The sequence below is a fragment of the Ruditapes philippinarum genome, unplaced genomic scaffold (assembly GCF_026571515.1).
Source record: "Ruditapes philippinarum isolate M1 unplaced genomic scaffold, ASM2657151v2 ctg670_1_1_1_1, whole genome shotgun sequence".
NCBI lineage: Eukaryota > Metazoa > Mollusca > Bivalvia > Venerida > Veneridae > Ruditapes > Ruditapes philippinarum.
In genome coordinates this window covers 87,875-104,855 of record NW_026851756.1, presented here as the reverse complement: position 1 = coordinate 104,855, position 16,981 = coordinate 87,875, and the positions used below count along the sequence as shown (strand labels likewise).

At 31.6% G+C, this 16,981-nt stretch overlaps 2 protein-coding genes across 3 annotated transcripts in view; one reads left to right on the top strand and one right to left on the bottom strand.

The window, feature by feature from the left end:
• LOC132738903 (location of vulva defective 1-like) overlaps positions 1-16,981 on the top strand; it is a 176,048-nt gene that overhangs the window by 132,656 nt on the left and 26,411 nt on the right. The gene's annotated exons all lie outside the window — the stretch shown is intronic.
• On the bottom strand, positions 5,175-12,138 carry LOC132738886 (uncharacterized). Its single transcript, XM_060726500.1, has 6 exons — positions 11,964-12,138; positions 11,622-11,672; positions 10,255-10,560; positions 9,740-9,973; positions 5,528-7,363; positions 5,175-5,381 (listed from the first exon to the last, which is right to left on the bottom strand). Exons 1-5 carry the CDS (start codon positions 12,010-12,012, stop codon positions 7,272-7,274), a joined length of 732 nt encoding a protein of 243 aa, XP_060582483.1. The 5' UTR covers positions 12,013-12,138; the 3' UTR covers positions 5,175-5,381; positions 5,528-7,271.

The window sequence follows — 16,981 nt, the reverse complement described above, 5'->3', positions numbered from 1 at the left end:
ATTGTAAATGCACAAACGAGAAAATATCTTCAGATAATTAAATAAATATTTTATATGATAACCTTATTATATGATATTATTATCTTATTATTTATTATATGATTTTCCAAATATTTCACTTGTGATCCATATGGTGACATGAAGGCCCATTGACAAGGGTGTGTTGATTTTGTTCATATCAGTTTGACTTATGGCATGATTTCTTAAAACCAATTGAAGGCTTCAGTTGTATTTATTGTCAAAGTCCAACAAAATAATGTTTATATAATAATACATATTCGCAATTTAAAGATATAATTTTTTTTTGGTAAATTCATAACATTATTCTGTTAAAGTGTGGCTTGAAATAACACATGTATTTTTACATTTTATGTTTGAGACATGTAAAAGAAAAAATATTACCTAGCTATATTTTTTATAACAAGTTCAGTTTTATACTACTCCTTTGCTTCATGTAATAAATACTTTTGCTGAGAGAACATTAAAAGTGATGACCCATGAATTGAATTTGTAATCCAGGGGTAGCTGGTTCAATCATACGCGTAATTTCTCAATGACAATTAGTTTTTCGGACTGAAAATTTAATGGTCATTTGCCTTTTACTGTTGAATAGAAATCAATGGGGATGAGTAAGGTCATTTTCTGTCATTAATGGTTAGTTTTCTAAATTGGCCCTCACACAAACAAAAAAGTAATTCAATTCATTTGTCCACCTAAACAAGGAAAGATGTTGCGAAGATAAAATGTCAGAGAGCCATTAGTCTACAGTGTTCCGTTAGAGCAAGCATATTTTCTCTGAAAGCGATAAGTACAAAGAACAACAGTGACAGTACGACAGCAAAACGCGACAATACGACAGAACAATGGTCTTCCACCATTTTAATATCGTGCTTCACCATCGTACTGTCGATTGTCACTATCGTACTGCGCGCTTCACCATTTAACTGCCTTCTTCTTGTCAAGCATACGCAAATATTTCACTCAGCATGACGTCAGTTGAAGAAACATGCCTTTTAAGCTATTGCGTTCTTATGACATCGTCAACGTCTTCCTCCGTGTTGATATTTTGTTTTGAAAATGGTATGTGACAGTACGATGGTGACAGTACAACAGTACAATAATGACAATATGACAGTATGATTGTGATAGTACGATGGTGACAGTATAATGGTGGCAGTATGATTGTGACAGTACGATGATGACGGTATGATGGTGACGATACGATTGTGACAGTATGATGATATGATAGTGACAATAGGACAGTACGATGGTGACAGTACATTGGTGGCAAAACGATAGTGACAGTATGATTGTGACAGTACGATGGTGACAGTACGATTGTGACATAACGGTGGTGGCAATACGCTGGTGACAGTACAATGGTGACAATATGATTGTGACAGTACAATAGTGATAGTATGATTGTGACAATACGATGGTGACGGTATGATGGTGACAGTACGATTGTGACAGTATGATTGTGACAGTACGATGGTGATAGTATGATTGTGACAATACGACTGTGACGGTATGATGGTGACAGTACGATTGTGACAGTATGATTGTATGATAGTGACAATAGGACAGTACGACTGTGACAGTACGGTGATGGCAATACGATTGTGACAGTACGAAATGTGAAGTATGATTGTGACAGTACTCCATCATTGTACTGTTATCATCATACTGTCTTGCTTTGCGCTTATTATTCTCAGAGGAAACGCGCTGGTCGTAACGGAAAACAGTAATTGTCGGACAACTGTTACTCTTTCTGTCCTAAAATACTTAAACCTTGAAAACCTATCTTAAAACTGGGCTAAAATATGTATCTATCTCAGCAAGACAATGCATATTACCAATGCCGTCGCTGTACTGACTAAAGGTAAAAAGGTAATGGTCACATCTGGAGGTCAGATGTTAGACAATTTCGTGTCTGCTCTATAACCAATATTACCCCTTAAATAAATAAGTTCAATCATGGCTCAGGTGGTGTGGTGGTGTGTAGTGCAGAACCTATGCTTCTCCGCTCATTTTATGTTATCTTCATCAGTTTAGAAGTCAAATTTCTGACAATTTTGTGCCCATATTATGCCTCGATTTGTCTTTCTACTTTGTCTGTCAATAAAATAATTCAGTCAGTTGTGTCATTAATAGCAGCTTCTCAAAAAATACATTAACTCTTACTGTATGAATATATAGGGTATTTGTGTTCTTACTTTGTTTTACCCTTTAATGAATTTCTTCAGTTGTTATTCCCAAACTAAACAAGTGTGATAGGATGGTTTATCTGTACATATGTCTGAACTCCTCTTACGTACATCTTTATTCTTGTCCAAGCAATGACTTGGAAAGGAATAAGCCAAGCCGTGGTTAAGGTCCGAGGATGACATTTTTAAATATTGAAGTTAAAGGTAATTAAAGGTACAAAAATACTCCTTTGTATGACAATTTTGCTGTATGTCATCTTCGTTTGATATAAATGGGCCGTCATTCGGATATATCCCCTGACCCCTTAGAATTGAAAAGCACGCTACATCTGCTCAGTCTGAATTTTACCAACACCTCCAAATTTCTTCCTCCTCAGGGTGTTTTCCCAAACGGTTATCAATAGTCAATACTTTTTTTTATTTATGTAATTGTTATGTTTTCGGTATTTTTCACCAAGACATTGGAATATTATTTTATATGTAGTAATTATGTTGTTTGGCTGTATTTTTCACCCAGATATGGGTATATTATTTTTATATGTAACATATATACATCTCTTGCGCTAAATATGAAATAAAATATCATAACTTTATGTCCATTATAACACCAGTAATCATGAGATTTAGCAGGATGATATCTTTTAATATCTTAATATGTAAATGCTAAATGAAGGTAAAATATAAATTTATTCGTGCTATCAATATGCAGTTTAACATAATACAAAATTTCAATTTAAACTTAATCATGCATGTGCATCTCTTATTCTAAAGCTCAAAATTGATCAATTTGAACATGACGTAAAACATCAAAAATATTTACAAATTTCGAATTGGCCGCTTCCTTTTCTTTCTTTTGTTTTACAAAAATCGCGTACATAAAGTAGAAGTGATAAGATAATATAAGTCAGTGCCTTTTGTAGATTATATGAACGTTTCATAACTTTATCATTGAAATCTTACATTCCGGCATGGTCATCCGCTGATTGAAAACTCGCAAAACTGAAATTTTGTATCTTCTTCATCGTTAAGGGATGATAGCTTGACACCAAGAACAACACAATGATATATAGAAGAACACAGTTATAAATATTAGATATCACAAATCGCATCCTTTAAAATGTTACAACTTGTACAAAGTTATCACTGCAAAAACTGTGAATTAAATAAACACTGTCAAAGTAATCTACAATACAATAATGAAATACCCTAAAACAACTCAATAGTTTTGCATAAATATGCTGATTATCTTAAAAAAATATGTTCATTATATTTTTATGGAATGGCAAGATTAGTTATGTTACAATAGAAATAATACCTAACCGACCGATGCGTTCACCAAAATTAAATCTTTCTCAATTTAGGGTTACCACATTACAATTATGGTTATAAAATCTCATAACTATCGTTCGATATGTAGTGAAATTGTAAGTTTCTCTCTAAAAACTATACCTCAAGCTTTTATTATTTCCAATGATTTTTTCTTATTTAAGCATTAGTCTGGAAGCATTATTGTTCATTATAATCTTTCAAAACCAGCTGTAAAAATTATCTATTTATATAAGATACATGATGACAACTAAAACCACTTTATATTGGCAAGCTATTTACGTTGATTTTTGAATTATAATGAAACAATGGATAAATACGGGGTGTCAGTTTTTTGAATGAATAAAAATATCTTAGCTCTACATAAACAAAAATACATACAATTTTTGTTTAAACGAAAAAAAATAGATTTCAAACTTTTGTGTAGATCTAAATGTACTTTTCTTTGTTAAAAATGATTTGTCTTTTTCTTTGTTATTGTTAAATCATAAAGCCTTAATGAAAATAAGTATACGTTTCCTTTTTGTAAACTCTGTATTTTATTTTCTCTAGATAAGGATATTATTTTTATAAGTCCAACTTCATCATATCAATTTATTATAGATGCTTCATAGGTGTGCATGGAATCAGATTTATTTAAGGTGTTGCCGAACGCTTCCAAGAAACCTCTTGATTACACTTTTTTCAACTCATGTAGCTTTAGCTATATTGTTTCGCAAGTTCTAGCATTCATTTAAGTCTAACGTAATTCCGATGCCTAGTATAAAGAGAGCTTATGCCTACATGAAAAGACAAACTCGTGTTCCTTAATCTTAGATAACGTCGTTCTTAGTATGTATCATTTGTCTTTTTGTAGTGTTTCGTACATATGATCAGTTGCCTTAGTTTTATAACTTTCATATTCATTTGACGAGTTCACATGATATATGCTGTCACAAATACTATCATGCGTATTGTTATGCTCTTTTTCCAAACTGTATGTGTCCGAACAGTCGGTGACTAAGGTTTTTGCGTTTTGCTATATAAAGAAATAAAGATGAATTAATCAACATAGTATGACAATAAACACCCTAAGGACTCGTGGCGAATTTTAAAGACGGTACAGTTATTTTTTGCGATATACTTTTAATATATGACATACATATTCTGTAACTTATAAGAATGGGATGGTGCATTAATTGTATTAATTGTACATTAATTGATTTAACCATAGGAGAAAAAAGCAATATTTGAATTAACCACTTTAATGATGTTGTTACAAAATAAACCATTTGAGGAATTTTATAAATAGCTGCTAATATTTTATCAAAATAAATACAAACTGAAATGAAGTAAAATTATTCCATTGTTGATTCATTTGTTACTCCTTTATACTTTGTATTAATTGTCTGGCTAAAATAACAGGAGACATCTCATGAGCACAGCCAAAGTACATTCACGCGATTCAAAGGACGGAAAATATACAACTTTGTATATCAAGCTTAGTAGATAGTAAATGTAATCTGTATTGTATGTAACGATTATGTTTTACTCTTTCTTTATTCAAAAGAAATTATATCAATATATACCGATGTGTTATATATGACACTCGACATTTATAAAACTTTTATTGCTTTCTAATTATTGTGTACTTACATTTCGCAATCTAGATTCTGGGTTTCTGTATATAGATGTTGGTACGTTTCATCCGATAGAGCATTGTCTTGCCTATCTAGACCTTCATAAACATTTTGGTCAGGTATTTCGTAAGTGTTAGTATCATACTCGGTTTGTTCTGTGTTAGGTTCTAAGACAGACACTGCGACCTCATTTGATTGATTGTTTCTTTTTTCTTTAACAGACCGATCCCTGAAATATACCAAACACTAGATCCATCATTACAACAATCGCTTTAAGATGTCAATTATGATAAGAAAAATTGTATCAATATTTACCGATGTGTTATATATGACATTTATAAAAGTTTTATTCCTTTCTAATTATTGTGTACTTACATTTCGCAATCTGGATTCTTGGTTTCTGTATACAGATGCTGGTACATTTCACTCGATGAAACATTGTCTTGCCTATCTAGACCTTCATAAACATTTTGGTCAGGTATTTCGTAAGTGTTAGTATCACACTCACTTTGTCCTGTGTTAGGGTCTAAGTCAGACATTGTGACTTCATTTGATTGATTGTTTTTTTTCTTTAAAAGACCGATGCCTTAAATATACAAACACTAGATCCATCATTACAACAATCGTTCCAAATGTGAGTTATGATAATACTATTTAAGGAACTCCATTGAGGTTTTTTTGACATGATGGGACTGAAAATATTTTTCCAGATAAATGTTCAATTTTATGTAGGTTGAGACAAATAAACTTTGTGCAAAATTTCAGATCATTCCCGCACATCGTTTTTCCAGAATAATTATTCAAATTGTAAAAGAATGACCCAAAATGAAAAGCGTTTAAACGCTTTTCACTCAAATTAGGCTTAGAAAAACATAGAAATACGATTTTCAATTTATTTCAAAGTATATTTCTTAACTGTCTTTGCAAATATTTCTGTTTAAAGTGCCCCAGCTCATTTATGTAAGAAATTCAAATGTTTTGTTTATAGGATTTTAAACCTCAGTGGAGTCTCTTTAAGATGACATGTTACCTTTTCATAAGCATCACGTGTACAATTGATATTACTACTACGCAATATTGAAAATAACATTTCAATCAGAAAATACTAGTACATGCAACTATACTTTTAATTATATTATTAACAAGTGTGCAACTGTAATAACAAATCAGCAACAAATCATCTTCGGATACCTACGGCTGATTTTACATGTAATATAACATGTTATCACTTGTTGTTAAATTGTGTCGATAAACAGCATCATGTACGTAAGATATAAACCAATGAAATCGTGTTTAGCAAAATTCATATTCTCCGAGATGAAAGTCAAACAACTATCAGAAACAAAATAGCAGTGTCCACGATGTAAACCTGTTTCACGTGTCTTCCAATATTAAAGGCAAAACTATCCCGAAACAAAATAATTCCACAAGCAGAGACCACAGTTGTTATATATTTTCTAGAATTAACTTCTCATCAAACGTCGTATAGAACGAGCGTTTTGATTGGTTTTAATCGTCTCAAAAAATTATGAGGCAACCAATGAAAAGTTGTCTTTGGCACACCTCTTATCGATTCGATATCGGCGAAATAATATGACCAATGTGAATGGTTCGGCCGTAGGTATCCAATGTGCAATACTATAAAACACTGGATTAAATCACCAATGTGGTACATGTACAGATGCTGCAAGACATTCTGTACCGTATGTTCGTAATTGAACTTTTTTTCGCAAATCACAAGATTTATATTCTGTTAGTGTATTTTAAGATTTGGAATGTTGTATTTTATCTTTGATGAATATTTTTTCCTTCCACGATGCTATAGTTAGTTTGTTGTATTGATACAGGTATATTATAATAATAATAATCTATTATCTTTAAAAATTTTTATTTTCTCTATTTGATTGCATGGCTAAAATAGCTTTCTTGGGAAATCCGAATCACAATAAAGGCAAAACAAATGCAGAGGAATGCAAGAAATAGCTTAAATAGATCTAAACTATGAGTCTGATTGCTCTGATTTCCAATTGGCTTTAATTTTATTTCGTTTGTCAAGCAACACATCAACATATGTTGGTATATAAATATAACAAATACAAAACAAAAATCATATTAACAATTATAGAACAAACCTTCTGCAAATTATAACGATAAGAATTACAAAACCTGCTGAGCATATGAAAGCAGCGATACATGCAGCCACAATTGGTACTGAAAAACAAACATTACTATTATGATTTTTTTAATATACGTGTAGATAATACAGTGGTAACTTCATTGTTGGTAATGAAATTGATAACTTAACTTTTTCTTTATAAATTCATTATTGTTTTATAAATACACACTTCGAAATTATTTGGCGAGATGTTTTTTGGGTAAAAGTTATTCTTAACAATATACGGATCTTTCTTAAATCTTATGAAAATATGTATGAAAACGCTAAGTCATGCATTTTTGTAAATAGAGTAAAAACTGATTATTTCCCTTGACATGTGGGCGTCCGACAGGGTGGAAATTTATCTCCCCTGCTTTTTTCTGTATGTTTAAATGATATTAGTGATTTCATGAACATCAGTAAGAACACATTAGGGTTGAAATTCAACATAATGAGTTCGAAACTGTTGCTGTATATTTTGTAAACTTTCCATGCTACTTTGCGCAGACAGAACTGTTTCAATGACAGAAATTGCAGGAAAAACTGCAAAACATTTTAAATATCTCCTCTGATTACTGTGATGCTTGAAAACTTAAATTTAATACTTCTAAAATAAAGTTCTAAATTTATTCAAGGGTAAAATACTCTACTATACTGTTACATTCAAAAATCAAAAACTTTAGATATCGTAAAGGAATACAAATATACAGGTGTCTATTTCATATTTTTCATAACAAAGCAAGAAATTGCAAAACATGTTATAGAGGAATGTATTTTCAATAAAAAAAGTCCGAACATCTCTGCTAAACCTATGAATGTTCAAATAAATCTTTTCTTGCAACTTCGCAGTGAAGGTATTATGCTACACACACAAAACTTCAAACTTCATTAAAATGTACTCACAATTCATTTCAAAGTAGATCATGTCTCAAATAAAACAAATTCATTTATGTCAAATAAAATACCTTCTTTGATAGAATAACTTTACAATTATAAGACATTTTTGTAAACATATAAATATCTAATACTGAACCATAGGGCCATGATGGCCCTAGATCGCTCCCCTGACCCATCAACCGCATTTAAGCAATGTCTAAGACAGCATCCAGACCACGTTTGATGACAATTGAATCAAAAATATGACCTCTAGTGTGTTAAAAAGGTTTTTCCGAATTTTGGCAATGTGACGTAGTTTTTGACCGGACACCACCCATATTCAAACTTGACCTAGAAATCTTGAAAATAACCTTCCTGAAAGATCAAAACTGCAGCTACTAGAGTGTTAACAAGCTTTTTCTATTTTTAGCTCCTGTGACCTAGTTTTTGACCGGAGATTACCCATCTTCGAAATTGACCTAGAAATCATCAAAACAACCTTCCTGACAAATTTCCAGCATATTTATATCAAAACTTCAGCCACTAGAATGTTAACAAGATTTTGCTACTCTTAGCTCCTGTGACCTAGTATTCGACTGACCAGAGATGCCCCATCTTCAAACTTGACCTAGAAATCATCAAAACCACCTTCCTGACAAATATTCAGACTATTTGGAACAAAACTGCAGCCACTAGAGAGTTAATATTTTATTTTTATTTTTAGCTCCTGTGACCTAGTTTTTTACCGGAGATGACTCATCTTCTAACTTGACCTAGAAATCATCAAAACAAACATCCCTGATTGATTTTCAGAATATTTAGATCAAAACTGTAGCCACTAGACTGCTAACAAGCTTTGTCTATTTTTAGCCCCTGTGACCTAGTTTTTGACCCGAGATAACCCATCTTTTAACTCGATCTGTATTTCATTGAGACAAATATTCCTACAAAGTTTAATGTTGATCCAATTAAAACTGTGACTGCTAGACTGTTAACAACCCAATTGTTGACGACGAACGACGCATGACGACGGACGCCGGACAGAGCCCCATCACTATACCTCACCTTGACCACTTCGTGGTCAGGTGAGCTAAAAATAAGACCCAAGACCGTATTTACAAATGAATCACATCGACAAGTGCAGCACCTAGACCTCTAGAAAAATACTAAAAAAAGGAAAAATTTTAACGTACATAACATGCTCTTTATGTATTGATTCTTTTTTATTTGTATATTAAAATATATTTTAGCTAAAAAAAATTATAAAGCCTATTTTGAAATAAACGTTGAATGAAAAAATCAAAATCAACATATTTATGTATGTAACAAGCAGTTTTCAGTTAAAAAAATTCTACTAAATGTCATTTGCGTCACAAAAGTTGTTATCAATCATATACATGTATACATATTGTTTTAATAAATAAGTAATGCCGTTTCTTTTTATATTAAAATGAGCCAAACAATTGAATTTGGAATCTTTACATTAACTGATAAAAAAACCTTCTGCGACTTTTGAATTTGAATGATACATTGTTTTTCAATTTGTTAGAATATACCTTTAATGCCACTACTTCCGTTGTCTGTTGTATTTTCAGGACCGACTTTTGTTTGAGCAGTTGACTTCTGTTTTTTTGTTGAAAATGTGTGGGATTTAGATATTGATGACAGAGAAGACATGGTTTCAGTCATTTGACTAGTTGAATTTGATACTGGCATCGTTCCTGTTGTTGTTGTTGTTGTAACAACATTTTTGCAATTAATACTGAATGTGCCTTCTTGACTTGGTTTTCCTAAACAGAAAATAAATCTTTACCTAACTTAAAGCTTATTTATTATGCTTAATGTTTGGTCATCTCGAAATCAAAATTAAAGAACACTCACACGCACGCACGCACGCACCAACACACGCACACACGCACACACACACACACACACACACACACGCAACCCACCTAAAACATAAAACAAGAATCATTAAATGATTACGGTCTGGAGACTTATGTTCAATTTAAAATCAATATCTACAATGTATCAAAATGATCTGTAATTGAAATATAAATGTGGTACGTACTTGGATAGATGGCGAGACAAGCTCCCTCTTGTTTCCGAGTTGTTTGAGTAATAAACTTAAGCTTAGTGTTTTCCTCGATACGTACTATATGTGCGCTAGTTTTTTTATCAAGAACTTTTCCCTTTATTTCAAATTTCAATGGTGACCCTTGAGTGATAATTATCATCTTAAACACCAAAATAGTGTAGTGACTAGAAGGTAAGATGTGACATTCACAAGATGTGTTTCTAAATTTAGAAGCCTCAAAAGTATCAATATAAGCAGTCGTTGCATCTTGCATCCGGTCCTCTGTACATATTCTTAAAACTGTAAGAAAAATTAATATGATTATTTTATCACACAATATATGCTTTATTATAAATGTTCAAGTTTATGGGTATTAAATAAGTATTTAATAATTACAAGCTAGCAAATATAACAAAATTATTATTAAGAAAAAAAAACAGTGATGAAGCATTTTCCAAAACTCTCAGTTCTATCAGAATGTGGTTTATATCATAGAAGAGCTGATTTCTAGACTAGGAATTTTAGCTGTTTAAGTTTCAAAATCTTAAATATGGCTGTATTGTTTCACAATTTCTGTAGTATATGGGTCTGCAAGTTCATAAGAATATCTTGCGCGTTAGATTCATATGTTCATCTTTTAAAGGATAGATTGGCAAGTTCCTAAGGAACAGTACCATCTTCACTAATGAATAATCAGCATCCTGATTATCTTAAAATAGTATATCTTAGCTGTTTAAGTTAGAGTTCAAAATCTTAAATATGGGTGTCCTGTTTCACAATTTCTACGCTTTTTGAGCTTCGGGTGACAAATTGATTCAGTACCATCTTCATTAATGAATAATAGTGATATGATTTGCTTTCAAATGCCTTTTAAAGCTGCATGCCTCCAGATGACCCAAAATAATTCAAGAAAATTAAACTTGGAAAAACCATACTAAAACTTTGAGAAAAGAAAACAAATTAAAGATTCAAGTGATAATTTATATCTTATCTGCAATTAATGACTGTACTTTGTAGTATTTCTCACAATATTTTAATTGCGTTACTAACGCAGTAGGGGCTATTGATGCATATTTTGACCACTTTTTGGTAATTTACGTGGATTTTAAGTGCCGATTGTAAAGTGTCAAGTACTTTCTTTGTTCATTTCACAATATTTTACCTTTAAATACATTTTCAAAATTTTCATGAAAATTAGGATGAATCTGGGGGCGTGCTGCTTTAACGTATATGTATCAGCATCCTGATTATCTTAAATAAAATAATGATGTTAAAATTAATCTAAATGTATTAAACGTCTGAAACGAATACATTTTTCTTTTTAGATTAGACAAACTGTTCACATAATATATTCTACTTACTCTGTTGACTTTCAGCCCTGTTACAGAATCCTTCTGGGAGACTATGTGATTCTGTCAAATGTAAATTTTTTTAACAATATCAAGCTCTATCATTACAATTCAATTGTATTGAAACAACTGGTCAACACATCAGGCTAATACAAAATATCAACAATATTTTAACAGGTAGCTGCCATATAAATAAACTTCACGATTGTCAAATAAAACAGAATTATTTCATTAAAAAGATAAACATTTTGTCAAATCTTGCTCTTAATTATCATATTCAAATGATGAAAAAATACAAACATATAAACAGAACAAATGTGCATTTGCATATAAAATTAACTACAATAAACTTACTGTGCATGAACAACAAAATGATAAACGCTGACAATTGAAGAAAATACATGTTTCAAAATATATTTATGCTATCCTTGTCAAGCACTTTCACAAGTGAAGTATTGATATAAATTGATGCAAATATATGTATATTGTTAATAATTCAAATAGATGTTTAAATGTTATTGTCCTAATATTATCTCTAGTATATTACATTATAAATCTTTTAATACTAAGAATTTTGAAGTGTCTCATCACCATGTTGTATGTAAGTGGGTGAGGGGGCGAATTAAATGATAAGTTAATCTTACGTGGTGAAAGTGTAAGTTCGTGTCTGCGTAAGTACATATGTATTGTGATGAAGTGTCTTATCTGCGTTAAATATGTGATAGGCCAGTCATAATAAAAATATGGTAAAACTAATTCCTTCACAAATGTTTTCACGATTAAATAAATGATAAAGATAATCTACATTTTGAGAAAAAAGTCCTAAAAATAACTCTCTGTAAAATCCTGAAAAATCGATCATTAAGTTGAGAAAAAATCGATATTCAAACGTATCTCTTAAATTACACCATACTTTGATGTTATGCACTTCTGGCGACGTTTATTATATTTTCGTGGAAAGATCGGAAGTATACGGTGGCACAAAGGTGACATGTGTGTGTTTTTATTTATCTTGTGGCCACGAGATACTATGTCGTGGCCACGAGTTACTAAGTTTGGCCACGAGATAGCTAAGTCGTGGCCACGAGATAAATAACCAAAAATCAGATTACACCATTAATATGAATTTCCCTAATTAACTAGACATGTGCTACAGTACAAGGATGCCCCTATTTCACCAGCCTATGAAAGTGCCTTTTATACAACTTATTGACTGGTCAATAATTTTACATTTAGCGTCACTGTGACACTGATTTTTAACCCAATAACCTCAAAATTATTAGATGTCATCAACTGATCAGGTGCAATCATCTTTCTGGGTTATATAAACCATGGCTTATCCCTTCTAAATTATTCATCAGACAAGGATTTTACCTTATATGCTATCTACTGTCCATGGGCAATATCCTTTCCAAATAAAATAAACCAGGATATATTCCTTCTCATGTTATCGTATAAACAAGGTAAATAGGCCGTTGTACGACTTAACTCACCCATATGATATGAGGCCTGCTTTTTAAATTAGTTTTTTGACGTTATATCTGTGATATGCAGGCTTCATAACCTCAGATCCCCGTTCAAAATTCCATTTTATTTAGTTCCGCCTATTGTTTTCTCTTTAAGGGCATACGATTTTTTTACTTAGGGACCATATGCCACTTTTCATGGAATGGCACTAACGTGTCACATTGAAGGTTCCATGATAACCGCAATATGAACACATCTGCGGATGTTTTAAAATTCTAAATTTTACCAGTTCATGTTAAATGTTAAATCCAGCTTAAGCCGGTGCTAGGGGATGAGGATGTAGTTTGCACTTGATAGTACCGTCCATGAAAAAGCTCAATCAAACCGAGCCTGCAACATTTTCAATTTTGGGCTTTCTTTCATGATTCTTATATCTCTCTATTTTATCGCCACATCAGCGTTGTTTGTGCCGTGTGGAGGCTGTTAAAAGTCACCCCGTACATTCAATCAGGGATCCCCGATCCCCGGGAGATGCTTTGGTTGTTTAGCGCGGAGGAAGGTAGTCAAGTACTGGTATAACTCTCCAGGAACGATGGTTAGGAAACTACCCGCCTATATGACTGAAATACTGTTGAAAAAGGGCGTAAAAAATGAAACAAACAGACAAACAAAACAAAGTTTTATATCTTACATGTCTTATGTTTTTAACTATTCTTTATTCTTCCAATCTGGACAATTTGGACTAGTCTGATAATCTTATTATATTGCACTAGTTTTCACTTACCAAAATGGCTTTTAAAACACAAAATTTACATAAATACTAGGATGACATATTCGGAGAGGAAAAATGAGGTGTTAACAGACCAGACTTAAAATTGCATTTGATATAGATTTTAAAACTTGAACCATTTTATTCTTTTTAAAAGCAAAAAATATTATATTTGTTTCGATTGTTTTCTTTCCGAATGCTGTCTAAAATTCATAATCTACCCTTATGATACCAGAGTCAGTAATATGTATATTTAATAAATGTTTCCCATTTTTTTCAACAATTAAGAACAGTTGTTGCATAATTAGCTAGAAGATGGATGGGCACGATCCTTCTACACCATGGGAGATGGTATGTGATTTTTAGATACATTTATATCTTATTGAAAGAATGAAAACTAAACAATTGGATGTCTATACAACAGATATTTATATATCTACACAAATTCAAATCATTTTATAGCATGATTATAATAAATGTACATACAAAAGGGTTTGCTGATACCAACATTATCTTGGGCGTTTCCCTATTATATCATTTTAATACTATATTTTGATAATGTTTTGGGACTTTTATACCTTATTTTCAGAGGAAGGGCTTAACATTATATTCAGAAGACAATATTTAGCGAGAGATAACAGCCTGAAGCATACGTTTTGTCGAACATAAATCAATCCGTTGATTGGATGTGGCACGAGTTTTCCATTTCCTAGTTGAGATGGCTAAATGAGCTCTGTTTGAAAAGGTCAAGCATTTCTTTAAAAACACAAACAGGTAAATCAAAGAAAAACAATCTATATTTTTAACCTGGTTAAATTTTGATTTAACGATATAGTTTGTATGAGAATTGAGACCTCATTTGTTGTCATTATTTATAATTATAAATCTGTGGTGCTAGATTGTGTATCAGTCTGTGAGATTTTAGTATGGTAACCTTGTCAACGGTTATCTTCATAAATTCTGGACAAGTGGCCTGCAATAGATCTTTTTAGGTAACTCATTAATAGGTTACCATCATAAATATTCTAGGAATCAGTCGGTTTGATTTTAGTAACACTTGTCGTCATAAATATAGATGGCTTAGGTTTGTCATTTAACACTAGGGTAACCTCCAAATATGGAGAGATAGAGTATTTACTGTAAATACTGACTGGTAGAAAATTTCCAAAGGGAATTCAAGAGTGACAGTCAAGATACTAAAGTTTTGAGAGTTAACATATTATTTTGGGAAATAAAATATTCAGTGACTGGTCAAATATATGTAAGAAAGAAAAACACTGACTGTAAATTTAAGGCTGCATTAAATAAAATGTGAAACTATTTTGTTGTCGGCCTACCTAAAAACCAAGCATTCAACAGTTTTATTAACCTTTAAAACAGTTTTAATGTAAAACCCCGCTGTAACACTAAAGTTTTTAACATATAATCAGCTCATGTATGCGCTATGTCACAGTGTTATATTTGCTATCTGAAACACAACAAATATGGGATGTTCTTGTGCAAACACACCTCAACCGTATTAGCTTCATAGTGCATAAGACCTGGCGTTCAGAAAAAAAGTAGTCATTGCACGAAAAAGATTAAATTTGTATGAAAACATCCATCACAATGCGGAAATATTCCGTTAAATTAGGACTGCTACTTGAAGCCATGTGCAGGTGTGTTTTTTTGCTTGTAAAACTCATTTTGACTGGACACCAAAATAAGATCTGGAGTCAATATGAAACCCAATTTATCGATGAAATGTCCCTTTTTCTGTTTTAATGAAATTTATTTAATGCAGCTTTTAGTACTAATTTTAGATTAGAAATTTAGAAACATTATCAACAAATAAACGATGGAAGGAAATCAAGAATAGTTATTTGAGTATTGTGTTATATGTGGAATTAACGAAGTAGAAATTATAACATTATGGAAGTTTAGGTGCCATTTTGTTCATTGTTCCTACCTATATGGCACATTATAATATTTCACAGTAAGGGTTCCTTAAATTGTTATGATTAACAGTATTACATGATGTAAGATGAAAGATGTATTCACTGCTGAGGCTAAAAGTGTCTCATTAATGTATGAATTATTTGTAGACAATTCAGTATAGAATTATAATTCTAAAAACAAAATCCAAGCATGCTGCACTATAGTACCTACATTTTCAATTTTACATTAAATTGTTTCATTTTAAAAGCAGAATGCAAAGTTTGCCTTTTAATTATCATATTATGTTGTAACATTTTTACAGATGCGGAACAATATATCTCTGTGAGAAGGGAAGGTTTAAGAGATCAATAGCACTGGGCACAAAAATTACAGAAGATATAATTTCAGCGTTGTACATGGGCTTTGTAATATGTACATGTGTAGTAGTGTTGTTGACAATATGGATAGTCGGGCCTCGGTCACAAAATGAAATAACATTGTGTTTTTCCAGTGTTTTAATTTTCATTTTATTTTAAAATGTCTTTCTTAAATAAATTTTATAAAAAATGCAGTTTAACATTGGTAAAATATTAACCCATTGCGAAGGATTGGTTTTCAGAACCGAAATGCAAATACAATGTAAAAAAAATCATAATTATTTGTGTAAAATGCATTTAAATTCTGAATTATAATATCAATTTAGAAAGATTCATACAATTACGTTTCTTTGTAGAGCTAAATTACAATAATATTAAATGTTATCTGACTTAAAGTAAAAAAAAAATATTGTTAGTGGGTGGGGTAATGTTTTATACCAGTCTGATTGGTAATGTAAAAATTATGCAGTGTTGCGACTATTTGAATGTTATAAACTTTGTTTAAGTGTTTAAGATTAAATTAAGCATGTTTGTGTTTTATTGTGTTACTTTGTCCAGGACCATATGCGTTAAGTCACTTCACAGATTTTTCCAATTAAAAGCTCACATGATTTCAATACATGACATTTATAGCATTTTAAAATTAGATCTTTTTAGGACTTTTTTCCTGTAGCAACACATATATAGTAGATAACAAATATATAAATATCTTTTCTCAAGGAATTTGTTTGAGGTTGGGTCTTATTTTTGGCTAAAATGGCTAGCCTGGTGAGTGGGTATGCGAATGAGTACGTGAGTTGAGTAAATGAACAAGTTCGTAATGTCAGTGAGTTAATGAGTTA

Bases quoted from the DNA above. Each gene is read 5' to 3' on its own strand.
- LOC132738886 (XM_060726500.1), bottom strand. From the start codon at position 12,012: ATGTATTTTCTTCAATTGTCAGCGTTTATCATTTTGTTGTTCATGCAC. The intron at 10,561-11,621 runs GTAAGTAGAATA...TTTTTCTTACAG, and splicing joins CAGGGCTGAAAGTCAACAGA to TTTTAAGAATATGTACAGAG. The intron at 9,974-10,254 runs GTACGTACCACA...TTTTCTGTTTAG, and splicing joins TTGTCTCGCCATCTATCCAA to GAAAACCAAGTCAAGAAGGC.